Source organism: Toxorhynchites rutilus, chromosome 2 (assembly GCF_029784135.1).
Source record: "Toxorhynchites rutilus septentrionalis strain SRP chromosome 2, ASM2978413v1, whole genome shotgun sequence".
Classification (NCBI taxonomy): domain Eukaryota; kingdom Metazoa; phylum Arthropoda; class Insecta; order Diptera; family Culicidae; genus Toxorhynchites; species Toxorhynchites rutilus.
In genome coordinates, this window is record NC_073745.1 from 319,397,439 (window position 1) to 319,418,276 (window position 20,838).

The 20,838-nt window shown below is 40.5% G+C and overlaps 1 protein-coding gene across 27 annotated transcripts in view; it reads right to left on the reverse strand.

Annotated features, from left to right (window-relative positions):
* The window catches only part of LOC129771300 (potassium voltage-gated channel subfamily KQT member 1), a 1,095,885-nt gene that overhangs the window by 34,804 nt on the left and 1,040,243 nt on the right, over positions 1-20,838 (reverse strand). For all 27 annotated transcript variants that reach the window (XR_008742331.1, XM_055774795.1, XM_055774796.1 and 24 more), the window contains 4 exons: positions 15,193-15,289; positions 14,942-15,133; positions 14,715-14,863; positions 3,261-3,448 (listed from right to left, as the gene is read on the reverse strand). Coding sequence is in view for 26 of the 27 variants with exons in the window: in XM_055774795.1 (XP_055630770.1) it covers positions 3,261-3,448; positions 14,715-14,863; positions 14,942-15,133; positions 15,193-15,289 (626 nt within the window). In the remaining variant the exon portion in view is untranslated. The remainder of the gene's footprint in view (positions 1-3,260; positions 3,449-14,714; positions 14,864-14,941; positions 15,134-15,192; positions 15,290-20,838) is intronic.

Genomic DNA, 20,838 nt, shown 5'->3' on the forward strand with positions numbered 1-20,838 from the left:
TCATAACGAGATTCTTACCGAACGAACACATAAACAGCAATTAAATACAAAAATCGAAAAATTCACGATGCTTGTTTTCGACGGAATTTGCTAATGCAAACATTTTATCATTGGTTTTCGATAGTGACTTTTTTTTTGTAAATGTTTAATATTATAAATTATAGGCAGTATCTATACCTGTAAATGAGTTTTAAAATGAAGCCTACAAACCAAAGAATGTTATGGTTTTCATCATGGAATTATTTATAACGTTAAAGCTCAATAAATTCTCATTTAAAAATGGTGTGTTCGGGATTTGAATTCGTCGAAACTAAATTCAAATTCCGATCTCTACTTCAACACTAATTTTAATAAATATTTCTGCATAAGATATCATTTTTTTATCCATTTAATGTAGATTCTTACTTTTCTAGCACTGTGCATGAAAACAGCAAACAAAATGGTTGAAAAAACTACAAAAACTGAAAAAATAGTGGTGCTTGTCTTTTACGGAAATAATAGTAAGGCTCTCTGTTTATAACATTAAAGTTCAGTAAATTTACATTTAAAATAAAGTGTTCGAAATTTGAATCATGCAAAGAAACTTGATTCAAATTCCGAACACTACTTCAATACCAATTTTAATGAATATTTCTGCACAAAATATCATTTTTTCATCCATTTATTGAAGATTCTCACCTTTTCTAGCACTTAACATGAAAAAAGGCAAACAAAGAAATTGAAAGAACTACCAAAACTAAAAAATTAACGATGCTTGTTTTTTACGCAATTTGCTAACGCAAGCATTTTATCTTTGGTTTTGACTGTCACTTTTTTGCAAATGTTTAATATTTAAAATTATAGGCTAAATCAATCCTTGTAAATGATGTTAAAATGTAGCTTATACCTCAAAGAATGTGAGGGCTTTCATTATTCAATTATTTATAACATTAAATTGTAGTAAATTTACATTTAAAAATGAAGGGTTCGGAATTTGAGGACTGTTCGGAATATGAGACAAAACGGTAATTCCTGGTGAATCTTGAACTAGGACCACCAAAATCTCGATTTTTACTCGACTGTACTCATAATAGTCAATCAACTTTCACTTTAACGTTGAAATATTTCATTTTCCCTTGAAATAAGTCATACATTTTTTAAATATAAAAAAAATCTCCTTATCCAACGCGACTCGTTCTTTCGATCATTATTTATTTTTTGTCTGAAATAATTAGTCGTCATTTCAGTACTAATGAATGAAACTGATGTTTCTCAATGACTGCACATACGATTTGGTATTAGAACGGAGTCTGCCATATGTCAAGTGCTTATCAAAGAGCTTTCGTGTTTCAATGCGATATAATTAACTTTTTCACCGAGCTCGAAAGCCTTTGATCTTATGGTATGTATAAATTTCGAGTCGGTTGCAAGTATGCATTAAAGGATCTCATTAAAGATAAACACTTGAATTAATTTACAAGTAATTAACTATCGTGGATGGCTAGATATTTCTATGGCATTATGCGCATCAAAACTCGAAACAGTGAGAAGAGAACCATTCAATTGGGACATCAATGCCAAAGAAAAAACCCTTTTTTGTGTGGCTATGCAGATGCGTAGCTGCTGGTAGCCTTTTCATCAGAACTTTCCTGTGTTGCGGCATTGCGAAGCTATCGAAATGAGGAACGTTTGCTTTTCAGTTCAACGAAAATTGAGCAACAGCAAACGGACGGAAATGTATCGTCAAAGCTGCTCAATCGAAATCGATGTTTAACTAGGTTAATCGACACGTTACATTACATAATCAAATAAGTAGCGCAGTCCTTGGCAGATGTATTTCAATTCGCTTCACGGAGAAGTGGCTGAGTAAAGTATAGGTTTGTTTAAAATTGGTATTTTCAACTTACAGTTTGTACGCTCTGTTATTCTATACCCTCGCATTTCCAGACATATATAATCAAGCTAAAAGTCAGCAAATGATAGATCATCAGACGGAAGAAATCAAATAGCTACAGCCAAATCGAGGAGGGGAAGAGGCGAATGCGGAAAACTGTTCTCTCTGATAAATGGAAATTCTTCGCCAGGCGGCTTAAATGTAGAGTCTAAAAAGTGAGGGAACGGCAGGACTATGCTCAAAATTGCAGAAACCAGACGATTGGAAAGACATGGAAAACTACAAATAGGTCTAAAAGTTCTAGTCGAAAGGCATTTGAGATTGGTCGTTAAAATGAGAGAGAGAGTAGAAAATTAAATAATAGTAAAATAAATTCAAGCAGAGAAAGGTTTTTCAAATTCAAATCATGATGTAAGTTTATTGTTAAAGATTTTTAGCGTTTGTATTGTTAGCATCGGATGATGATTCGAGATTTGCTTAAATCCATTCATCGCATGGGACAACTTTTCGATTTTCCTCTGGCTTCGGAGGCTATTGCTTGGCAGCCAGAAAACTTCAGGCAGAACTTCTCACTTGAGTCGTTCCTGTTCGATCAATCCTGCTCATTAAAGTCATTTAGCCGGAGGGGAAGTGCCTGAAAACTTTTTCGCTTCACGAGAGACCCCTCCCTCCCATCTCCGTTGACAAAATTCGTTAGAAGAAATAATTAATTAGGTAATGTCGACAAGTTGCTTAGCCTAGAATCCCCTTCCATTGGTGCGGGTTTCATGGTAAACAGTGCCGACTGCTCAACTGCGAGCTTTGTGCCTATTCAAACGCCGGTTGGGAGCGGCTGACATTTTGCTTTTAATTTCTAAATAGCGATTCCATTTACTCTAGTTGATTGTGAATAAATAGAAAGTGTCGCGTGAAAGGTGCCTTCAGAGGAAAACCGTGCGCCATATAACTTGTCCCATGTGATTTACGAACTGTTTGGTGTATGATGCATGAGCTCGAGAGATGGATGTGAGATGATGGGTGATGGGCGGGGGGATTTTTGTTTGAGGCATTCGTTTTGTGCATGATGAAGACTTTGTCCCTTTGCCGGGATGTTCACTGTACACAAGCAGGAGAGTGAGCGTGAAATTAATTTTCGCTGAAAAATCATTTCATTACACAATGAAGTCTGCAATGTGCTTAGAGGCGCTGGGAGGAAATGTAAAGGGTTCGTGTTGGCAAGAATATGTGTTTTCCCTTTAGTGTAGAGTGTGTTGTAATATGTACAGGTGCACAGGTGAAGTATGCTTGTCATCTTTGTTAGGATTAATGAACGAGAAGTTTATTCGTGGAAACGTTTCCTCGTTGAGTAAATGCGTTGGTTTGGAATGGTTACGTGCTTATGACTTACTTGAACTTTCCGTGATGGTCTTCGGGCTGCCGTGTTCGACTTCGATCTCGGTGGCCATACACGACGGTAGGCCTTCAACGCCGACCTGTTCCAGCTGGTCGGCATCGATTTCAGGAACTAGAATTACGACATCACCACGATCGCCTGGTTGAACGCTATTGTTCCCCACGTACTGCGGGGGTATAGAGCTGTAATTGGATAAGAGGGTTAGAAGAAAGTCAAGTGTAGTCCTTTATAAGACAATGTCAATTACAGATAATCCCTAAAACTGCGATTTTCGAAGAACCTTTCCCCGAATTACGAGGCTTCGAACTACACTATTTCCGAGGAACTCTTGTGTTAGAGGCAAATGAACTGCAAAGTTTAAAGTCTCTTTAAAAAACAAGGAAGGAAGGAGGAAATCGTTTGAATCAGAATAAAACAAAATGGAATCGAAAACCATTAATGCCATATAAGTAAAAATTCCCTCATGATTCTCCTTTTTATCGAACAAATGACATATTCTCAAATACCGATCTACCGGAAAAAAATAGCTCTGATTTTGTTCAAACCTCGTATATAGTTAATATTCGAAAGAAACAGATACGTATTTTTAATTTTGCTCAGATGACTTGATATTCATCTATAAGTAGGCATTTGAGGTGCCATGTCATATTTTTTTTCTTCTGAAAAGTCTACTAAAATACCTTCAATTTGCATTTGAGAAATCGCAGATCGGTTGAGTGGTTCAAAACGTTACAAGTTTTCAAAAATGCGTCTATACACAAGAAAGCTTTGGATAGGGAAATTGTGTATTTTCTACAAGCGGAGAGTATTTTTTATTCAACAGTATTTTTTAAAGGATGTGTACAATTTTACTATTATATCCGTTATGACGAAGCGCTATCCGGAAGGCGATTTTTATAGTGAAACTCCCTTAAAAATGAGGAAGAATGGATATCCAAACCCAAAATAGCGTTCAACACATCCTTTAAAAACTATATGTCTTTTAATTTGAGGTTTTTAATTGCAACAATTGTAGGTAATCGAAACGCCGGATGCGCAAACGAAAACAGTGCCAGTTATACCATAAAACTGTTATAGCAAACTCGCCCATAACCAAATGAGTGGCGCTAACTGTTTGTGTGTAGTGAAACTTCCATCATACCTTGAACATTTTAGGCCGTCTGCTCATGGCTCAACTAAAACTTAACCTTAATTTGACGGAAATAAAAAATTACCGTTCCATCGTTTCTAAGAATTTGCGAAGTATTCCATTTAACCACAATAAATTGTTTTGTTTTTGCCCTAGTAAGAAAAAATTTAGATTTTTTTTAAATTTCAACCTTTTAATTGTATCGTCGTATTTATCATTGATTTGAGCGTGGTAAATCAATAGAATTGTAAAAATTACAATATATATTTTTCAATAAAATCTAGACCATTTCAACAATATCATTTATCCGATATATCACTGTATCTCTTTTTTGGAGTAGTCACAGTGATTTTACATATTTCCTAACTGAAAGATTATCATTCATGGTAGCTCATTATTTGAAAAAAAAAAACTATAGTTTGAGTGTTTCTAAGATTTTTAGAAAAGCGTTGATCACTTGGACTGGCAAGAAAATTTCGTTTCAACTAATGGTACAATTGCAAAAAGTAGATAAATCTGCGCACATGGCATAATTGGTTCGTTCAAATGAACCGTAAAAAATGTGTTCGTAATCAATTGTGAACATTTGGCAAACGAGATATATATATATATATATATATATATATATATATATATATATATATATATTGGCACAAGGGCCATAAAAAGACTCTGTTCACTTCGAGTGTATACAAAAAACTATTTATTCAAAGTCCATCTACGCGCTATATATACAGAGTACGGTCAATGTTATTTGACCGGTCAAGTCAGGGAAAACAATCCCGTTTAGAAATTGGGTGCAAAAGGCACAACAAAGGATTATTTGTTTAATTGTTGGCCCCGATCGAGTGCGTGAGATGATGATGACTCGTTCGCACGGTCGATGATTGTTTGTCGTACCGGTGATGCGACGATGATGATGCTACAGTACTCCCCTCCTAGACTAGGCATCCATCTAGCGGTAGCGAAGGGGGATGACAACTCGTCGTCCGGAACGAGTGACCCTAGTCGGTGGAATTGTAGCCGAGGCTGTTGGCGCGGGACTAGAGCTACTTTGCGACGGTTGCTGCTCGTCCATCGTGTAAGCAGGTTTCAATCGGTCGATGGAAACATTCGTAGTCCGTCCCTTGACGTCCACCTTGAAATGCTTGCTGTTCCGACTCAGCACCTTGAACGGACCATCGTACGGGGGAGACAACGACGGACGCACAGAATCGTTGCGAATGAACACGTGTTTGCAGGTCTGCAGATCTTGATGCATAAAAACAGGTCGGTTCCCATGCCATGCCGTGTCCTTGGGACGCAGATCGCGCATAGCTTCTCGTAGCTTTACGACGAAATCTACTTCGGTCCGACTTAAGGCGTTGTCGATGAAGAACTCGGATGGTATGCGGAGGGTGGTTCCGTACACCATCTCAGCTGGCGATGCTCCGATGTCTTCTTTATGGGTTGTTCGCAAACCAAGCAAGATCACCGGCAAGTGTTCAGTCCATCGGTTCGGATCGTGGCAAAGAATGGCCGCTTTTAACGTTCTATGCCATCGTTCGATGATGCCATTCGATTGGGGGTGATACGCCGTTGTCCGCAGATGGCTGATTCCGAGCAGGTGAACCAACTCAGAAAATAAGGACGATTCAAACTGGCGTCCTTGGTCTGTCGTGATGTTATGCGGCACACCGAAGCGAGCGATCCATCCAGTGACAAGAGCTTGAGCGATCGTCGGTGCAGTCATGTCAGGAACTGGAAGTGCTTCTGGCCATCGCGAATACCTGTCGATGATGGTGAGACAGTACCGTTGACCATTGCTTGGTGGAAACGGGCCAACAATGTCGATGTTGATGTGCGAGAACCGACAATCCGGTGTCGAGTAGCGGGTAACGGGTGACTGTGTGTGGCGCGTCACCTTTGACCGTTGACACTGCAAGCAGCTCCTGGCGAAGGCGATGCTGTCCTTCCGGATGCCGGGCCAGACGAATCGTCAGCGAGGGCGTTGAAGTCAATCGAGGGGTAGGCTTGGATTGCGCCGATGCGTGAAAAAAGATCCGCCACGATGTTCTCCTTGCCGACGACGTGGCGGATGTCCGTTGTGATTTGCCCGATAAAGTCCAATTGGCGAGCCTGGCGGTTGGTGGCTTTGTCGAGCTTCTGACGGAAGGCGTAGATGATCGGCTTATGGTCGGTGTAGATGTGGCAGCTCCGTCCTTCCAGCATGTAACGGAAGTGTCGCACCGCAAGGTAAATCGCCGTCAGCTCACGATCGTACGTGCTGTATCGAAGTTGCGCCTTGTCGAACTTCTTGGAGAAAAATCCCAGCGGTTGCACCTTGTCGTCGACGATCTGGTGAATGACTGCTCCGGCTGCAATGTCGGATGCATCAACCCAGAGAGAAAGCTCGGCTGATTTGGCAGGATGAGCTGCTTGCATCGAGTTGCTGCTTGCATCGTTCAAAAGCAGCAGTAGTTTCATTGGTCCAAACTAACGGCGTCTGATCGTTTCGTTTATTGCCAGGGGTCATCGATAAAAGCGGAATTTGGGCTTCGATCGCGTTCGGAATGAACCTCCGGTAGAAGTTGATTAACGCCAAGAAGCTCTTCAACTCCTTCACGGTCATGGGTGGCTTGAAGTTTTGGACGACCTCAACTCGTTCGGGCAATGGTCGAATCCCCTCGGCGGAGACGGAATGTCTAAGGAAGGTGATTTCAGACCGGCCGAATTCGCACTTCGCCACGTTTATGGCCAGGTTGTGTTGCTTGAGCCGTTCAAACAGTTGTCGCAAATGGTTCTTGTGTTCTTCGGGCGACGATGAGGCGATGAACAAATCGTCGATATAGGGAAAAATAAAGTCCAGCCCCCGAACAACCTCGTGGATGAGCCGTTGGAATGTCTGGGCAGCGTTCCGCAATCCGAATGTCATGTAGGAGAATTCGAAAAGTCCAAACGACGTCGTGATTGCCGTCTTCGGTATGTCGTCCGGGTGGATCGGGACCTGATGGAATGCCTTCTGCAGATCAACTTTAGTAAAAATAGTTTTACCTTGCAGAATCGTCGTAAAGTCCTGAAGGTACGGAAGCGGGTAACGATCGGGTACGGTCTGAGCGTTCAGGGCACGATAATCCCCGCACGGGCGCCAAGAACCATCAGCTTTCTTCACCATATGCAGCGGACTGGCCCAGTTGCTGCTGGACGGCCTGCAGATCCCGAGTTTCATGAGATGTTCGAACTCGGCACGGGCGGCTTCAAGCTTGTCCGGTGGCAGACGTCGTGGCCTGGCGTAGACGGGCTGTCCGGTGGTCTCGATGCGATGAACTATCGATGATTGGCTTTCCGTGCCTGATGGAGCGCGTCGTGTGATGCTTTGGTAGTCGGCCAACATTTCAGCGTACGGTGATACTGAACTGAATGTTTTAATGGAGTACTCACTCGTTTGCGCAAGCACTCCGGCCGATTCGAGAGTTGTGGTGTTGTCGATCAGGCGGTTGCGTTTGAGATCGATCAACAAATCGAAATTGCAAATGAAATCTGCACCGATAATTCCAGACGTGACGTCAGCGATCAGGAATGTCCACAAGAACTCACGACGAAGTCCAAGATTCACCTTCAGAAGAGCTTCACCGTAGACCTTGATTGCTGTCCCGTTGGCGGCGAACAACTTCATCGTGGTTGGCTTCATACGGCTTGAACTAGAACCTCTTGGAATGACCGACACATCGGCCCCGGTGTCGATCAGAAACTGCATGCTGGTGGTCGTGTCCGTGATTTTCAGGCGAAAAATTTTGTTCGCGTCGTCAGAAAGTTCGCCTACCTCCAACGACGAATCCAACATCTGGCGTCACTGTTTGCTCGCTGTGCCAGACGACGATGGCTGGCCGAATGAGCACGGTTTCCGACACTGCCACGCGTCATGTCCAAAAACACGATGGTACCAGCACTGTTCATCCGACGGCGTTTTATTACGGGAAACGAATGTTGACTTTTCCCGACCACGTGAGCGTGAACGCGATCGCCCTCGATAACCGCCGGCACCACGTGCAGAAAATATTTTTTCGAGTTTGCTCGATAGCTGTGCAATTTCACGATGAAGGGCTTCGATGGTGCCTTGCGTTGGTTTATCCGCCACGTGTGTTGATGACGATGGTGTCTGCTGCGCCTTCATGTCGATGGCGTGGATGTTACGAAGACCCATCGAATCGACGATGGCATCCGCGATAGCCGTCTTCTCAGCGGCGTCACCCTTTGATGCGATCACAGCAGCTTGAGCGTGGGGTGGCAGTCTAGTAGCCCACAAATCCATCAGCACCGTCTCGCCGAGAGAATTTCCAGCAACACGCTTCATCTCGTTGAACAGCTGGCTGGGTCTCATGTCTCCGAGCGGCATGTCCGACAGAACTCGCTGCAAACGTCGCTGCTGGCTGTCGGCGAAATGTTCCGTGAGCTTCTTCTTAATGTACGGGTACTTTTCGGTGGACGGCACATTGTCGATTATCGAACGCAGCTCCGTTAATTTGTTCGGAGGGACTTGCGCCATAACAATATTATATTTGCGCGTATCGTACTGAGTCTGCGCGCCGAAACCAGAAGCAGCGAACCAGAATTCCAACGAGAGGAAATACGACTCGATATTCGAATCAGTCATACTCGGCGGTTGGAGACGAGGTGAACTGATTGATTCTAACTTCACAGGGGGTTCTGGCGCGGGCTCAGTCATGATGCTGCGACGGAATCACTTTATCGACTGATAACTAATTCGAGCGCGATAGCAGAATTCTAAAACTGCTTGCTTTAACTACGAACGTCGGGGTCACCACTTTGGCACAAGGGCCATAAAAAGACTCTGTTCACTTCGAGTGTATACAAAAAACTATTTATTCAAAGTCCATCTACGCGCTATATATATAGAGTACGGTCAATGTTATTTGACCGGTCAAGTCAGGGAAAACAATCCCGTTTAGAAATTGGGTGCAAAAGGCACAACAAAGGATTATTTGTTTAATTGTTGGCCCCGATCGAGTGCGTGAGATGATGATGACTCGTTCGCACGGTCGATGATTGTTTGTCGTACCGGTGATGCGACGATGATGATGCTACATATATATATATATATATATATATATATTAATTTGAATAGTGCATTAGGATACGAACGGAGAGTTTCACAATCAAATTGATTTTAGCAATGATGATTTGGGAATCATGTTTCTTCCACCTGAAAATCCGTAACCATTTTTGGTTCACATGAATGGAACACATAGCTCAATGTCGGCTATGCCGAATTGTATGGCAAGGTTGCCATATTTGCACAACTCGATTGGACTTGAGTAGAACGATTACAGAATGTAAAACTGGAATCCGTTCGGGTGATTTTGTATCGATCGAATTCCAGAACAAGGGTTAGTAGTTGATCGGTAGACAGGTCTGGAATTTCTATGGAAATTACACAAACGATTTCCTCAGGGCTTATCAATTTTGTCGAAAAACCAAATTAAAAATGTGTATATGAGGCAATCCTCGTACCTTCAATTCAACCGAATGTATCCAGTAATATGTGTCGATACACAGCAAACGACATTGTAGAATAGCGTTGTCCTGATCATATCGAATCATCATATGATACAATTCAAAATGTGAAATGATGTTCATGATGAATAAATTACCTTTAGGGGGTCTCGTTGTTTAGCCCTTTCGTTACGAGCGTCGTCTATAGTCGACATCCGCGCGATGAGCTGTGTGTACGAGCGTCGTCTTTAGACGACATGAAAGTCAGACTGCACATCGATCACACCAGTGCGATGTGCATACTTCTCGGCGCAGTGCTCCGTACAGGGGTAGCACTCCGGCGGAGCACATTGCCGTATTGAAAGGGTTAATGTTTATGCATATATCTTGTCCATTTTAACACCAACTTGGGATTTTTCATCTAAGAGACCCTTCTGTCTTGCATTATAGTCACACATGTTCCTGAGCTAGTATTGGCGTATTGCTTGGCATAGAAATCTCAACCAACCAATCAAAAATGGTGCAAGTAATACTACGATGATAAGGCGAACGTTGGGAACGTTAGTACTATTGAAGAAGGACATATTGAGAGTTATATGAACGATGTGTGTCAACGATGAATTCCAGATTATTGTTTTTTCTTCGAATCACTATTTCTCACGTCACTGTGCAGTCCTATGATTTTAGCAACGCATGCGCATTGAATTTACACACGTGCTCTCAAGCAGGTGTTTTATCAGGATTGATGACAATGGCGTGATTGTCTCTTTGTAAACAGAGCGAGCGTTGTGTTCATTCAAAAAAAGTTCCATCTCGTCTGCGATATGCCTGGCTCCAGACGAAGTGAGGTTACTTGCGAATGTGTGGATGAAAGTTCGATGTAGCGGGCGTAGCGCTATCTGTCATTCAACAACATAAATTAATTCGTTCTGTTTAAAAACGAACTTAGGTTAAATTATTTGAATATTGTTTATACAAAAATACTAAAATCGCGATTAAAAATAGGGTGTAGGGCAGTGGTGGCCAACCTGCGGCCCCTTAGTGTTGTGACGCTATGGCGAAACAGGAGTTAAGGTTGTGCGCCAAATAATTGTTTGGGGAACACCAAGCTAGACCACCGCGAATGTCGTGCTGGAATGTTACTTGGTTTAGCTTGTTGTTCCTCAAATAATTATTTGGCGCACAACCTTAACTCCGGCTTCGCCATCGCGTCAATTTAATGTATTGATGAAATGTCAAAGGCACCAATGAAGCCCTTATGACGACGAAAACAAGCGTTGTTAACTGCTCGGAGTAATGAATAAGACAGAATATTTGCTTCAGCAGAGACTCATTATTCATTCCCTTGCGCAAATATTTCCCATCCGCTATCTCCCCTCTTTGTTTATATTTATCATCTCGGCTGCATAAGAATCACCAAATAATCGTTCATCATAGCATCAAAAAATTTGGCGATTATTGCATCGCGGCAGGGCAATGCACACGGGACAGATACAAATGGGGTTTTAGCGTAGCGAAGATGTGCTATTTTTACGTACGGGTTATGAAGCACGCACTTACGTGACAAATATCCATATTTTGATGGCTTGAGGCAACTAAATATACACACCCTTATTTCCGTTTTGCGCTCTTCTCAACAAATCACATACAAAATTCCTGAACAATTATTTTCTTGGTGAGCCAATGATAGCCTAGTTTGATGATTCCCACACAATTGTATAGTTCAGAACCTTCATGGAATCACATCAGTTTGATGTAATGATTGCAATGCCCGAGACATCAGCGAGTAAGTAATTTGGTCGCGTCTACAGCTCAATACGAAACGAAAACATGTGATGACGCAAAACAAGGAAGAACAAGCGATGTTCATTGTATCGTATCTAGAACGACACTGAAGTTTGCCTCAGCGAGATCCAATATTTATGATCTAGGCAAATATTTTCCTTTGTTCTTCTTCCTCTTGTTTTCTTTGTTCACTGAGACTTTAAATAATTCCCCTTCATTACTCGCTGATAAGTTGCTCGTTATTGACGGCATGGGTAAGGGACTCTCACAAATGAACAAAACAAATGTATGGAAAACTGGAGATGCTTGTAGTTTTCATCAATTTAAACTGTTTACACCCCGGGGGATTGTAATATATAGCATAAAAACAAATCTTAGGGAATTTCCGATCCGTTTTGTATGTAAATCGTCAAAATCCGTTGGCGGCAAAAGTAGTTATTAACGTTAACATTATTTCATAAAAACGTGACCTGTTTTTCGATTTGGCACCCTTTAGAAAGACGTCAAAAAAATCATATGAGCGAAATTAAGAATATAGTTCAAAATTCTTCAATACAATTGAATAAAAATAAATTTGTAGGTAATTCTTGTTAATCTTGTGTATCCAGGCTTATTATTTTTTGTGTTTTTCGTTTTTCCGTGCTATTTTAAGCTTCCGGCAATTGTTCTCGTTAGTACTCAAAGGACATTCTCACGTTTTTGGTTCTGTTCTGCTCACACTCGCATAAATTCGTGGAAGTAACGGCAGTAAACCCGGGTTTTTACGTTGTCAGTTACTCGGTTGCGAGTAAACATCAAACGATCCGTATTATTACGAACGTACTAATACAAATCAATTCTCGCGGAACATTCGAAAAGGTCCTAAGTAACAAATGTAAACAAATCGAGTTAATGGATCCACAACATTAGCTCTCAATCATTAAACGCATTGCGAAAACAACCTTTCAAGTATCTATTCTTTTCACCTTTCTATCAACGATACAAAATAGGTCCAATGTACAGATTCTAATTTTAAACACTCAACTGTTACTTCGGACGCCACTTGCCTTTAACGCTAGATACGTCCGAAGTAACATAGCAATCAAAACAACACGAAGTCGCACTTTGGACATTTTGAGTTCTTGTTATTTTAGGGTGTAGATACCGTAGATATAGTGTAATTCTAAGAGTATAGAGATAACAATAAAGATTTGCTTTTTTTTGGTGTTTGGTGTTTACTCACAACCGAGTAACTGACAACGTATAAACCCGGCTTAACTGCTGGACACTTTTTCAAGAGTCTTATGAGAGAGAACGGGATGTATGTACGCGTTATCTCATAAGAGAGAGAGAGAGAGTTTGGGAGAAAATTCATTTGATTTTGCTGTGATCTCGCCATTAGAGGGCAGTCGAGTTCATTCACCATTTCAATGTCTACTAGCAATCGCTTTTTTTATCGCTGAGTGTGTTGTGTAAATTGAAGCAAAATAGAAGCCTGCACTAGTAGAAAAATAAAAAGTGGCTGACGAAGGACGTGTATTCCAGGGAAAAAATGTCTGAAATATACTTTTTTACGTGCATAAATTATGGTTCATTTGATTTGTAATGAAGCCGATGCTGTTTTGAAGGTTCAATCTGAAACGAAAATATGTTTCGAAACATGCGTCAAAAATGGACAAGTTTGTTGCCACATCCTGTGCTGGAAAATTGGCTGAATTAGGAGTGAAAATTGATAGTTTGAAAGTTTGAAAGAACGAGTCGCTGACTATGTATTTTATTCAGTGGTGGTAGATGAGAGAAGGATTTCGAAGTTACGGAGGAATTGGCTTGACTTTTTCCTATGGATGTAGAATTCGAAGATGTCCTAAAGGATATCGTCCAAATCATCAATCAACTCGCACCCATTGGATCATCGTGAGTTCCAAGCTTCGTTTTTTTCACAACGAAAACAAACTAAAGTTTGAATAACAAATGGGATATTTTCATTTTACCCATTTTCTGACGTTGAGAATTTCCCCAGTGTCGACAACTATAAAAAATGTTGATGCATTTTTCATATATTGCGTTCAGCGCAATCATCAGTCGAAATGAATTGGATAAATGGATTGGTTCGTGCATCGATGTGTGAGTTATTTTTGACGCCCAGACTAAAGTGAACATATATATATATATATATATATATATATATATATATATATATATATATATATATATATATATATATATATATATATATATATATATATATATATATATATATATATATATATATATATATATATATATATAACATATTAGCCATCGGATTATTCGCTTTGGGCCAAGTTGGAGGAGCGTGCCGGTGGACGTTCTCATTGGAATTACCAAAGAATTCTATCGAGAAGCTGCAGCAATTAACGATTGACCACAAACTTTACGACTCTGCGTGAAGAAGAGATGGTCGAATAATTTTGCCAAAAATGTTAATTCTGGATATTTTTATATCTTCAATAAAAGTTTTGAGTTTTTATTTCATTTTGTTCTCGATGAATTTTACAAGTATAGAACTGAATGCTTTCTAATTTGAAATAAAAAGTTAGTCAAAAAAGTACCATCTAAATAATGAAAACCATTGGTGTAGGGGTTCAAACTTGGTTATATGAATTGTTTAAAGCCAAATTTGTATAGATGTATATATGTATAGTTATGTATAGTAATCGGTATCCTAGCGGTATCCTATATAGTTTACAACCTATTCTCATGCCTACCAAGTTTTTGTGTATAATTTCATTCAAATCGGTCGAGCCGTTTCGGAGTAGTTCGACCACAAACTTCGTGACATAAAATTTTCATTTATAAACATAAATACTAAGACGAGTAATTAAAACAGTTCTAGTAGTAGACCCTTTTGAACTGTGTATTTTCATTCAGGCCACTGTATATCTGCGAATTTTATAACTCTGCGACCTACACATTTGATTTTGCAAATGTAAACCTTATTTATATTATCTCATGCTAAGTTACCAAGGTCTTTTAAGGTCAGATAAGAAGGTGATACAGTCTGAAATTAGTTCCACACCTACCTTAAAGTTACACGCTTCTTAATCCTATGTCCTAGATCGGAGTATCCGCGTTGCATTGATGGACGTTTCGGCTGCATTGGTTCCTCGAACACTTTCGCAATCGGCGAGTTCGGCTCCGAGAATTGTTTGTCTATTAAAATAGGTTTTGGCTGTCGAAGGAAACAAAAAACAAAAAAAAAATCATTAGTTTTCCCAGGTAATCAATTATACTGGGCGAATATACTCACTTTTAACGAACCACTACAACTACTTGTCACAGATGCGATTTCAGCCCCTGCCCCTGCGCTCGGTGGCAACGATGGAAGGTTTGGATTGTTGGAATGTGATATATCAGGATGGAGTGGAAGTGACAAAAAATGCTTCCGATCCTGCATATATAGATCTATAAACGTATCTACTTTCGACTCTATGTCATCAACCTGTCGATGAGAGAGGGTTAGTATACAAAATTCTGAGTCTTCAACTTTAAGCAGCTTACTTGTCTTTCAATTTTTACTACTCGAGAAGCTAAGCTAATTTTCGATGCATACACATCTTTTGATTTCGATCCTTGTTTGCCAAGAATTTGATCTAACCTAGGGGACGCGGATGAACACAAAAGAGGATGACATTAGAATTCAGATGTTAATATTTTTCTCAAACGAATGTCATTATGGTAAACTTGGTTATCGGGAATGAAAACAACTGACGAGGGAAACATGGAGCATTGCAGATAAAACTTCAAACGCATCACTCGCTTGGCAGCACGATTCAAATCCAATGCTTTGCGATTCGGGAAATCATAAAGACTATCGAATTTGCATATTCCTGTATTAATCAAAACCATGCAAATGCCGCATTGAATTCCGATGCAGCAGTACGGAAATAAAACAGCGGCAGTAATAATGCTGTCAAAAGAGTCAAGAATTGCATCACGAATAAAGAAGCACCCAGGTGCGCTGCTACCTGACTGCAAAGGATAACAATCGCTCAAAGTTCGTGCCAATAAATTTTCCGCCTTTGAGTTTGATACAGCGGATAACTACTTTCAAGCACACACACACTCCAACTGTTTGTTCTTTTTCATTCGATGGAAACTCGGAAGGGCCACAGCAGCGGTGAGAAATGGCATTTCCTCGCGCTTCCATCGAGCAAACATGGAAGTCGAATGGCGCGAAAGTGTTCCGTTTGAAGTTCTCCGTGAAGGTCCTTTGCCATTTTTTATTTGCTTCGGAAACTTTTCAGTTGTTTTCATTCCCGTTTTCCCTTACGCTGTCACACATTTGTTAGCTTATGAACAGAAAATGGAGGGAGGCTGGCGGTTAGTAACTATATCCTGCCGGAGTGCGATGAGCGTAGAGTTGAAAAGGTCGGAAACGCAAGGAAGTGAGAACATACAAAAAAAAATAAACGCTGCAGATTTGAATATGGGCGTTGAAGAGCACGAAGATGAATTTAGCGGATGAGAACAGTCAGTAGCACGAACGAGGGTATGCATCATGCAGGTGCGAGTCAGGTGCGCGCGCGGATTTCATCTGCAGCCAATTTTCATTGCGATTGTGATTACAAAAGCGAAACTTTCCGCGAAAACAACTTTCATTGTTTTCGATTTATCCAGTGGTGCCGGAAAAGGACGAGGGCGAGCGGTCGGCCGGATGAATGCATACAATTTTGGGGCGGGAGCATTTTTCTAGCTGGTCCTTTATTGTAGGAAACATTTCCTAGGGTTGGGGTTTGAGGCTTCCAAAGTTTCCGAATTTAATGGGAGCGTGATGGAGCGCTATTTGGAAGCTCATTATTCCGCTTTGACTGCACTGCGCTAGTTTTGATAATAAATATGGGGAGTTGCATCGGGTGGGTGGCAGCGGTAATTATGGCTGGATAGCAGTTGGCAGTTGATTATATTTTGGTACGGCTGGGTTTTGTTTCGTGAACGCTATCGTGATGTGTTCGTTTATCACTAACATACTCGTACATTTTCATGTCAACGGTTTTATTTAGGATGTTAATGACGTGGTTGATGATAAGCATTGTGATACTCCGTTGAACATTCATTAATGTAGACATAAAATGGGATGAATAAGTAACACTTCAATGTGTCTAATTGTGCGTTTTAAACCGCTGACTATTCATCATGATAAATAGACTCAAAATGTATAGAAATGGAAGAATAGTGAAGAATGTACACAGAATGTTTTTTAAGACTTTCGCTTTCTGCTTTTCAACATTATTGTTTCACTGCCAATTCAACATTATTTCAATTGTTACAATTTTTTTTATTCACAACTTGGACTTCTGTACTTTTAAAACCGAATAACTTACGATCAGAACTACGAATTATAACTCATATTATTAAAACCATCGATAATAATGTTTTTTTTCGTGTTTGTTACAGGTTCTTGGGTCGCGAGTGAACCTGCCAGTGGCGAAAATAGTCACGTTCACCACATTCAAATACGGTGAGTTTCAGCCTACCTTGTATTGATAATCTACTGCTCAAGCGAGAATCGATAAATATGAAACAACAATATCAATGAACACGAGTGGGTTGAACATCACCATCAACATGCCATGAAGCCATGAATTCCATTTTCATTTTTCATTTGCATCTTCATTTCCGTCATAATGTTCGAAACGTCGAACTTGAAGATCAATGCGAGTTAGTGAGAATCAAAGCGTAAAATTCAACGTCAACCAATTGAGAATGAAACCGATTAATGGTAAGAGAAGGTATAAAATTCTTGTTTTGGTGACTTCGGCATTGAAATGTATCGTATAACTTTTTGACTATGTTCTATGAATCAACTCCCGATTGTCCGGAAGCGACATACATCCCCAATCATATGGGCAATGGGTGAAAATAATAGACGAACGAAAATGCACCTAATCTTGTTTTGATTTCCGGTTCGATGATACTGGCTCTAAATGACGGGCATTTATAGAGAACCCCTACGATATGGGTATTGGGTGAAAGGGCTTCCAAGGCAGAAGGATGGAATACGATAATCGTATCCCGATACTATTTTGGCCGCTCAACCGCTTACCACCGCGCAACTGTCAACGTTCAACGAAACCTATAATGTTACCTTTTCCGGATCCCTGATCCTTTCTTTTTTCCAAATACACTCAGGTTTTTTTTAAGCGGTTTTTTTGCACGGTTTTTTTTACGCGGATTTTCCAATTAGCGCGGTTTTTTACGCGGATTTTCCAATTAACGCGGTTTTTTTACGAGGTACGTATCCTTCGCGTAAAAAAACCTGGGTGTATGCAAATCAAACACGTTCTCAATAAAAATTCACTGCAAGTGATGACGATCAATTTGGCTTTCGTGATAATCATCTGAAATTATCGACAGTAAGTGCCTGAATGCAGGCTTTTCGAAATTCATTCGTGCTGTTTTCGTTCAATATTTTCGTTCAATATACTAGGCAAAGTTCACGCGTTTCAACTCTTGTGTTATACTCATTATGACAGATATGATGTTGAGTTCCAACAGAAGGGAATTCACCCGACACTGGGAAAAAGATAATTCCTCCATTCGTGAAAAAACTTTGATAATTTGTGGCACTGGTACCTGCATTTCCAGTCTATTTGCGTAGGAGTCACTTCGAGACCTATTATCTCCCTTTACACAAAGTGACAACATTATGACACAGTTTTATTAGTTGCACGGAATCTTCATTCCTCCATGACATTACTTTATTCTATTCTGCTTTTCTTATAACTATGAAATATTCGAACTTGAAGTACACAGATTTTCGTTGGTCGACTTTTCTTCTATCTCACGTAAAAACTCGCCATCACCAGCCTCTTATAAAAGGATCAAATAATAAGCTGCATGTAATTTCTGACGGATCAGGCTAATAATAAGTCCCAACTACAATCTTATGCACTTCAACTACATTTTTTAAAACTTATTATGATTTAGCTTAAAATGGTTTAGATTTCTGTGGAATAACATAAACAAAATTTTTAGATTGGTTACAGCGCGCTCTGCAACATTATGATTCCCGCTCATAACGTTAACCTTAAGGGGGTTTTCTAGTGTAGAGACACTAATTTCGGACGTTTTTTCGAGTTCCATAAAAATAACACAAAGAATATTTCTAGTATCATTATTTGTTCATCTATCTTTTAACAATAAAACAAAAATTGAACGGAGAAAAAATATTCATAACTAGAGTAGTTAAGAGCTAATGAAGTGAGATGGTTAAAAAGAAGTTGTGCCATTGCGTACATGATTCCAGCCCTTCTGGTTATCTGGAACAAAAAAATCATAAACGCGTAAACCTCGGACAAGTCAAAAACATCTTTTTTTGACAAAATGGCGGCCGTTTGTAAAACAAAATGCGGTTTGACACGTTTTTTCTTACGTTTCCTATTTTTTTTAAATAGTAAAATTTAGAAAATATCATTTCTCAGAGGTTCATGCAATAGAGAGATGTCTGCAGATTGTACCTAAAGGGTGTGTCACATCAAATTGCATCACGGAAAAAACGCTGTAGAAATTTAATTTTTAGGAATAATATCTTCAGCTTTCGCTTATAATCAGATAAGAGTGTATAGATCACGTTGGCCATGCTTCACTGTCAATTTTTCGTAAATTTGGAAAAATGTCGTCGAACGAAAAAGAGCGTCGTGAATTAATCCTGCGCACTCATTTCGAGAATCCGGAGTTGTCACATCGGGACATCGGTAAGATGCTGGGAATCGTCCAATCCACGATCAGCAGAGTACTAAAACGATACTTCGAGAACCTAACCATCGACCGGAAGGTGAAGAACGGCAAAAATGGATGCTCCGTCAGTGAAAAAGATCACAAGCGCGTAGTTAAGCAGTTTAGACGTGATCCGAGAAGTTCGGTCCGGGATGTCGCTAATAAGCTGAATTTGTCAAGTTCATTCGTCCAGCGGACCAAGCAGCGGGAGGGCCTGCGTACATACAAGGTTCAGAAGGCTCCTAACCGCGACGAAAGGCAAATCATGGTGGGGAAGACGCGAGCCCGGAAGCTGTACACCGAAATGCTGACGAAGCCGCATTGCCTGGTAATGGACGACGAAACCTACGTCAAAGCGGACTTTCGTCAGCTGCCGGGCCTGTTGTTCTTCTCCGCAGAGGACAAATTCAGCGTTCCGGAGGAGATTCGCAAGCAGAAACTATCCAAGTTTGCCAAAAAGTACATGGTGTGGCAAGCGATCTGCTCTTGCGGAAAGCGGAGCGCCCCCTTCGTGATGACCGGCACGGTAAACGAGCAGGTTTACCTTAAGGAGTGCCTACAGAAGCGCTTACTACCACTATTGAATCAGCACGAGGGCCCGACCATCTTCTGGCCGGATCTCGCTTCGTGCCACTATTCAAAGGACGTGTTGGAGTGGTACGAAGCCAACGGGGTCACCTTCGTGTCAAAGGAAATGAACCCGCCCAACGCGCCGGAGCTTCGCCCAATAGAGAAATATTGGGCGATTATGAAGCAGCCCTCCGAAAAGTTGTCAAATCGGAGGCGGACTTCAAGAGAAAATGGATTTCTGTTCAAAAAAAACTACAATCTGACGTTGTACAGAACCTTATGGACGGGATAAAGAGGAAGGTGCGAGCATACGGGCTTGGGCTCGAAGTATGAATAAAAAGAAAATGCCAAAAGTTGTTTAATAGTTTTTATTTTACTGTCTAAAATTTTCAAAAGGATTGGTCTACTAGGCGAATTTCTACAGCGTTTTTTCCGTGATGCAATTTGATGTGACACACCCTTTATTTAAATTCGACATGAATCGGTTCAGTAGAACTTGAGATATCATGTCCGCCAGTATAAAAAAACTAGTTTCGAGATAATGCGTTTGAAGTTCATTGTTATGGCCATATCAGGTTAGATAACGCATCACTAAAATGGATCTGACTCAGTAAATAATAGGATTTTCGATAAGTCTTTTCTAGGGCATGTTCTTGAATGCCTTAACTACAGAAATATGAAGGAAAAAAATGATTTTTTTTTTCAAATTTCTAGACTAGAATACTGCCTTAAGCTACATGTACAATAACTTGGAAATTCTATGTTATTTGCAACTGGAGCAAAGCATAGCTGAGGGTGCTCATCCACTGTTTGACCGAAGCCAAACATTTGACAGATAAAATTTAACCAACGTGTACT